At 40.8% G+C, this 8,111-nt stretch overlaps 1 protein-coding gene across 1 annotated transcript; it reads left to right on the plus strand.

Annotated features, from left to right (window-relative positions):
• Nucleotides 1-1,203: 1,203 nt before the first annotated feature.
• On the plus strand, nt 1,204-7,608 carry CHRNA9 (cholinergic receptor nicotinic alpha 9 subunit; the record flags this gene model as incomplete). The annotated part of the gene is made up of 5 exons (XM_084203817.1): nt 1,204-1,273; nt 3,424-3,569; nt 4,398-4,552; nt 5,209-5,741; nt 7,052-7,608. 5 exons carry the CDS (start codon nt 1,204-1,206, stop codon nt 7,606-7,608), a joined length of 1,461 nt encoding a protein of 486 aa, XP_084059943.1.
• Between the last annotated feature and the right edge of the window lie 503 nt (nt 7,609-8,111).

Below are 8,111 nucleotides of genomic sequence, written 5' to 3' on the forward strand. Positions count from 1 at the left end.
CAAAAGACTGTGCAAGAGTTAAACTACAATATTTTATGACCTCTGTGGATCAGGACTATTCTGGACAAAATTTTTTCCATTCTATATTTTCACTTTCTGTTTTAGTGACTGTTTTCTGTTATCTGTTCTAAAAGGATGGCAGAATGGACTGCAGTATATCACGAAGGATGGATTGGACTGTGGAGAGGAGGAAGTAATCTCCTCTTGTCTGAGAAACTTGGAAGAAAATGTCTGTGGTACTAGGAAGCTAACCTGACAGCATGAATATTATAGACAGAGCTGTTGAAGCTCTGACCATCAGGGTGAGATGGAAGGCAAGGTAAGGCATTGTGTCATGTTCCTATTTTTCTTCTGAAATTCTTCTGGCTAAATTTAAGTGTGGTCCAGAAACTGTAATTTTTTTTTTTTTTTTTTTGTCAAGTTCATCTGTGAAAAATTGTACTGTATAAGGGAAATGGCATTTTACCTGCAAAGTCCAGTTTTGCTCCTGATTTACTGTGCTGAGTACTGGTCTCCAAGTTGTCTACACCTGTTGAAGTTCTTGTTTGCACAGTGATATTGGGCTACTGCAAATATTAAATGTGTTTTCTGACTTTAGTGCAACTGCATCTCTTCCATGTGGCAACACATTGGTAATGAAAACCTTGTTTTATCAGTTTTATCAGCATGGAAGTGGCTGTGGGTATTGTTTTCTTTTTTTTTTTTTGTGTGACATTGGATGTGTGGTGTACAGTGTTACTATTCCTATTAATCAGATCACTTACTTTTGAAGGTCCATAAATTCCATAGAACTGGTTCTGAGTGAGCTATTGCAGAATACAAGTGCAGTAAAACAAAGCCCTCCAAAGAACCGTATAAGGATTTGTCATAAATGGGACGAAATCTTGCATTTGTAGTAAAATTGCAATGGAATACAATTTTTGCGCTGATACCTAATCTGTCGGTTTTCTGTCTCAGCCCTAGCTTGAGAGCCGGCAGCGCTCAGGTTACTCAGAGAGGGAGGGTTCAGCCCCAGGCGGTGGCAGGGACAGAGCCCACGATCGCTGCCCGGCTCTGACAGGGACGAACGAGCTGCTTTTGGAACCGCATCAGTGTATCAGCACCTTGATGCCGCTGCACAACTTGATTTACTTCTTTGGGTAGTTTTGGATGGTGGTGAACATTCTGTGCCCTTGGGTGAACAGTTTTATTTAAGGTCCAGAAATGAAGATGAGGAGCCTCTTCTCCTTTTATGTCTCTCTGTGGTTGCTATTCGCAGCAGTGATACTCAAAGGTGAGAATACTGCTTGCTAGTTAAATGTTGCTCCGAAGTTTATCTTATTCAGATTGACTCTTGTGACCTGGTGTACCCTACGTGGCTGAGCCCCAGAAATGTTTGATCTGTTTAGTTTAACTTTGTGTTTGATGCATAGACAAAACGATCTTGTACGACCAGAATTGCAGCGCTCTTCGGGAAGTTTTGATTTGTTGGGATATCTTTTTAGTCAGGAAGATTTGCTTTGAACTCTTTATTAGTCCGGGAAGTAGGTGTGAATCACCAGAGATGTACTCCAAAGCACTTGTTCCTTACAAATCCACCTGGCATTTGCTCGAGTCTTGCCAGTGTGTGAGAGGCTGCAGTGCTGGAGTGATAACGACTCCGACAATTGGCCATTTGCAGAAGCAGCGGGTGCTCTGATGGGGCCGGATCGCATCCCCACACCGAGGGGGAGGAAGGTGGGCACAAAGCGGGTGAGCGCCCATCACCAGAGATCACCGGGACAAATCAACCTTTGTTTAGCAACAAGCGGGGTTTTGAACCAGATAAGGGAGAAGACCGATAAGAAGCAGATCCTGTGAGATCTGAGATCCTGCTTATCATATACGGTGATATCGGTCCTCTCCATTATCTACTCTTACCCTTTCTTTTTCTTTCTTCTGTATTTTCTTTATGCTTTTATATTGTTTCATTTCTATAGATAATAACCGACAGTACTACGTACCTCTTTCCCACTGTTGGAATTGAGGCAACTTTTAAAATTTTTATTGTAACTTTAGTCTGGAGTTTGCTCGCTTTTGCCTGGGAGGAGGGGAATTGAAGTTTGTCTTCAAAAGACTGTTCACGGGGTGAGGTCTGATGGGTTTAAGATCTAAAGCTGGGGCGTAGCCAGAGGTTCTCCAGAAAATAAAGGAACATTAACGGGCATTACTCCCTCGGAGACACTTGGTCTGGGGAAAGGTTGATAAGAGAACCAAGGAATGAGGGCCGAATTAGTACCGGTAGGGATCAATAACCAATAGAAGATTGAACTCTAAGAACTGTGCAATTTAAAACGAATGAACGTGAATTACTTTGGGGGTTTTATGTGTAAATAGGTGAAAAGTCTAGTAAAGAACCATGTACGATGGAACGATTTTCACTGCAAAACCCGGGCATGTGTAGATGAAATAATTTCTATTGCATGTCCTGCTCAGAATAACATCCTGCCCAGAATAAAGTAATACCTAATTCTCTAACATGGAAAAGGCTGAGTTGGAGAGATTCTGTTTTCGCTGTAGTTTCAGTGACAGCATTGCATCAAATTGCTCTAAAATAAACCTGCCACACATAAATATGTGTATTTATACACAACCAGTCGTTCAGTGTTGTTCACTCTCACTCATCCCAAGGGATCTATTAAGAAGAACCCCAGTTACCCCACCTTCAGAACTGGGTTGTAACAGAGTGGTTCTGTTGTCCTTGCCCTTTCCTTGCAGAAATTTGTGTGTCTATGTAAAGAGGCTGCCTAGAGAAACTGCGATGTACAAGACAGTATGAAACAGCAAAAGTGTAATTTAAAACCTCAAGTTTCAGTCAATTATCTTTAGTGTCTAAGTTTGGATAGCAAGCAGCATCTCCAAATACATGGTTTGGAAAAGATGTTGGTGCACAGATGTATTCACATATTAAGCAATTGCCAGCTTGTGAAGAAAAGCAGCTCAGACATTTTACAGGTGTTAGTTTATAAAAAGAAAAAGACTAAATTCTGGAAGTAGCAGGAATTTTACCAGTGCTGCATTTGGGGACATACCAAAAGCCATTAGCCTGTGAGTAAGTGTAATTTCAGACCTTGCTGACTGGAAGTCAGTAACATCTGCCTGTGAGAGTAATTTGTAAAATAAAAGTAATTATATTTACTTTCAGAAAATGCAAGGATTGCTATATACAGTACCTTTCAGTGGGTCTGAAAAACTTAAGTTAGCTATTCACTTGCTCCAGGTGAGCACTGTCTTTATTTGAATAACTCCATCAGGTACTCTTCTGTATCTGAACTAATGATATTCTACCATATATGAATGATAAATATGTCTATAGCAAATACTGCTTGAAGCAGTAGAAAGAAGGTGTTTTCTGATGCTGCTCAGTGCTTAATCTAATGTACTGAACAAGTCCATGTTTTCTAGCTGTAGAATCAGCCAAAGGAAAATATGCTCACATGCTGTTTAATGAACTGTTTGAAGACTACTCCAACGCTCTGAGACCAGTGGAAGACACGGATAAAGTACTGAATGTCACCCTTCAGATCACATTGTCCCAAATTAAAGACATGGTGAGTAAAAGTAGAGTTCTGTTTTTCTAAAAATATGCAGGAATATACTAGATGTAAGCTTTTTGTTTGGAGTAGGAAAAGCAGCCTTCAGTTTGTTGTGACAACCTCAGGAACGCTTCCTCAAGGCGGGGGAGAGGGGTGGCCTGAGGGATTGGAGGTGTGTTCTGTTCTCCAGACTTTTGTACATTCTTCTCTGGCTGCATGACTTAAGACTTCCATTATAAGTCTGGAAACTTAGAGCTGCTGAATTTCTAAGACTTCTTTTGTAGTTAGGTGTTGGTATCACACCCCCAGGCAACTTTTGCTGAGTTTTAAATACAGCAAATGCTTTTTCTAAGCTGCAATTAATTTCTACATAAAATCCCTAAAATTAGCCTTCAGTAATTTTTATAAATATGTTTTTTTTAGATACACTTCTAAGGAAAAAGAAAATGTGTCTGCAAGGAGAAGGAAAGATTATTTTTGTGATTTCTAAATTATAATTTCAAGGCCTTGCCAAGCTCTCAAAGAATTTCTTAGCCTGGATCTGTTAGCTATTTGCTATTCTGAAGCTTGCAAAAGGAATTTAGGAAGAAGTGGGAGCAGTAGATACTGTGATTAAAACTGGGGAGGGTGCTGAGAGATGAAGGTTTGCACAAGTGAAAGTCCAAACCAGAGGTTTTCCTGTACAGTGTATGTGCCTAGACACCTGTCTGAGAATTATTTTGTGTCCTGTTAGTATTCTGGCCTGTTTTGAGCACTACATCAAAGGCACATCACAAATGCTGTCTGTGTCTAAGATGGGATTTTGTCACTTTCAGCTAGAAATATTTCTACATTTTTATGCAGGACGAAAGGAACCAAATTTTGTCAGCTTACTTATGGATTCGACAGAGCTGGTATGATGCATACCTCAGATGGGACAAAGATAAATACGATGGGTTGGATTCCATCAGGATTCCAAGCAATTTGGTTTGGAGACCAGATATTGTCCTATATAACAAGTGAGTGTGGCTGGAGAAAATCAGCTTGCATATTTGAGGGAGGGAGGGGGTTAGAGGAGAAACTGGCCTACAGAGTCTGAACTTTCATCTCTATCTCACCTTAGCAAGGGGTATATTTGTTGTCTTAACATTTGTTGTTGATAATCTAAATATTTTGCAATAAAGCCATAGACAAGGTCTGAAAATTATGCTACCAACAAAGCTTTTCTGAATTTCTCTGCGCTGGGAATTGAATACCCTGGCTGTCTGAGGTGCTTTCTGCCGAGGCTCCTGAGGACTCTGGAAGATTGTCCACAAAAAGATGATGTATAAAGGCTGCACTCCTCTCTGCTCTCCCAGGCCAATACTGACCTGCAGACTGCTTTCATCTTTTAATGGACTCTTATCCTACTGCGTTCTCTTTGAGGTCAAGTTTGAAGGAACTATGGCCAAAATATACAACATAATTCAGCAGCACTGGTGTTTGGCATCCATGGGCATTCATACCTGTAAATAATGGTTAATAGTGAGTTCCTACTAAAATTCAGTGTAAATATGATTTCAGAAACATGCCCTTAATGGTGTGAAAGGAGGGTGTTCCCCATTGCCCACCTTCTCTGGCCCTCACCCGTAAGTTTTTGTCTGTCAATCCTGATTGCCATTTTTCTGTCTTTTAGGGCTGATGATGACTTTTCAGAACCAGTAAATACTAATGTAGTGCTGAGATATGACGGAAAAATCACTTGGGATGCACCTGCTATCACAAAGAGCTCTTGTGTAGTGGATGTGTCTTATTTTCCTTTTGACAGCCAGCAGTGCAACCTTACCTTTGGGTCCTGGACCTATAATGGTAATCAGGTAGACCTCATCAATTCTCTTGATAGTGGTGACCTCTCTGACTTCATAGAAGATGTGGAATGGGAGATTCATGGGATGCCAGCAGTTAAGAATGTCATCACTTATGGCTGCTGCTCTGAGCCTTATCCAGATGTGACCTTCACGCTGATTTTGAAAAGGAAGTCCTCTTTCTACATATTTAATCTGTTGCTTCCCTGCATTTTGATCTCTTTCCTGGCCCCGCTGGGATTCTATCTCCCTGCAGACTCTGGTGAGAAAGTGTCTCTGGGTGTTACAGTTCTTCTTGCTCTGACTGTGTTCCAGCTGATGGTTGCAGAGATCATGCCCCCTTCTGAAAATGTACCTTTGATAGGTGAGCTTTACACACTTTGTCTTTAAGCATGACTTATTAATAGCAGGGCTGTATATCAGGGAATCTTCATGTAATTTGTGATTTCTGGGAAGATAAATTTACTACATTTTTGAAACATAGTGAAGTACTTCAAATATGTGTGAAATCTGTATAGGTAAGCTGCAGTTTTTAGAAGTTATTTTATGTTTATTTTAAATTATACATTAGCTAGCTGTTTTATATTTATTAAGTATAGTTAGAGATTTTGAATTATGCTATCACATCTTGAAATAAAGCTGGTAATGGAAAACAATTTTAGAACTAACACATGAAGTATAATCAAAGCTATAAGCACAAGGTCAGACTGTTTCAAGATACGTTTCTGTCAGATCCAGATGGTTGGGTGGCCTGGCTGGCATACTCACAGTTGACTCAATATCTGACAATTGCTATGCTGGATTATAGTTCCTGGGAATTCGTTATGCTGAAATTTAATTTATGTCTGGGAGTTCAGGAAAGTTCATGTGCAATGAAAGGAACCTAGCTCAGTCTGTTTTCCCTATTCCCACGCTCTCCCTTGCCATCCAATCCCTTTGGAACTGGGCTCAGTCACACTTGTCTGTGGCACGTCCTGTGTTGCTGCTGTCAGCTCTTGCTTCTCCTGCAGAGGCTGCAGAGCAGAGCTGGGAGCTGCTTCTCTGCCCTGGTTAGGTGCTCAGCTGTGTGCTTCAGCTGCCAAAAGCAAGGGCAGAGCAGCACAGCTTGTGTTCTCCTCAGCTCTGTGCTCGGACCTCGGCTGGCAGCACATGGCTGTGGATGCTCTGCCTGTTCACTGGCATGTTTGAGTGTGAGCATGGATCACAGAGCATGGATCTGCTGCTGTGGGTGCATCAGTAGCTCAAACACAGAGTGGTCATGGCTGTTGTTGATACCTGAGGAAATGGGATTTCCAAGGTGCCACGTGAAGCCATTGGCGTGGGGATTTTGCAGATACTATGAAAAGAACAAGGCACTTGAGAAACATTTTTGAACTGCTTTCTGAATGGATGTGTTTCAGGTAGTCAGAGGTTTTAGCTTGCAAATATTTACCATGTTAATACAGTAGTCACATGCTCATCTGATAAAGACATGCCAGTAATGAGTATGAGATTTTATTTTAATGGCTTTTATCTTTGTCTTTAAATGGTGAATCCTGATCTAAGAGAATTAAGGTGATTAAAATTTTCTTTTCCTTGCATTTATGCTTAGCACTATGTGGTCACACTGTTACTTCTCATTGATTTTATTTTATTAGAGTAACATCTTTAATATAATTTTATTTTGTGTTCTAGGGAAGTACTATATAGCAACTATGACCATGATCACAGCTTCCACTGCATTGACAATCATTATAATGAATCTCCATCATTGTGGCTCAGAAGCAAAGCCTGTTCCACAGTGGGCCAAGGTGGTTATTTTGGACTATATGTCAAAAATCTTTTTTGTTTATGATGTGGGTGAAAATTGCACAAGTCCAAAAAGAGAGAAGGAAGAAGAATGTAGGTTAGAGGGGGATGATGGGTGTCAGAGGGGGCACAAAGAGGTAAGGAGTCCTCTTTCCACTAGGAATGATGACTGCAATCTCAAGGAGAAGCTCAATGGAAATTGGAAAAAAGGCTATGGAGTTCATGGTGAAAATGTTACAGAGACTGTTAATTGCTGTTCTTGTTACAAAATGCTGATTAAAAATATTGAGTATATTGCTAATTGTGTTAGAGACCATAAAGCAAACCGGGCCAAAGGAATCGAGTGGAAAAAAGTTGCAAAAGTGATGGACAGGTTTTTCATGTGGATTTTCTTTATCATGGTGTTTTTTATGAGTGTGCTGATCATTGGGAAAGCTGCTTAACTGAAAATGAATATGTTCCTTTTGTAAATCTGAATATTCTATGTTAGTTTATTTAGGAGGAGTTCAGTCATAGGGGTGCTTTTGAGATCTTTGTCTTGCATTCTGTAACAATAAACAAATTGATTCTGTAGGCTGTGACAGTGAGTTGTGACATAGCATCACTGAGGACTTTGCTGGTGACTGTCCTTGCCTTTCAGTATGGGTGTGCTGATGAGGCTGCAGGATAAGCAGTCAGTGTTCCACCTTGGTGGGTGGTGGCCATGACTTGGGGCTGTCTGGGCCAGACTCTTGCAGCCATGGAGCAGACAGCCTAGCAGGGACTTGGTATTCACAGGGCTGCAACTCTGCACCTTGCAGTTTGATCAGCCCTTTCTCTTTTCCAGGGGAAAAAAAAAAGTGTATTTGTGATATGGTGACATTTTCTGGAGATCATCCCTTCATGGCATTGCCTTTTCTTCTTTTATTTTAGCTTGACTTGAAAAAGTATGGTTTTTGTTCCAGCT

Source organism: Fringilla coelebs (genome assembly GCF_963513975.1).
Source record: "Fringilla coelebs genome assembly, chromosome: 4".
In the NCBI taxonomy this organism is placed as follows: domain Eukaryota; kingdom Metazoa; phylum Chordata; class Aves; order Passeriformes; family Fringillidae; genus Fringilla; species Fringilla coelebs.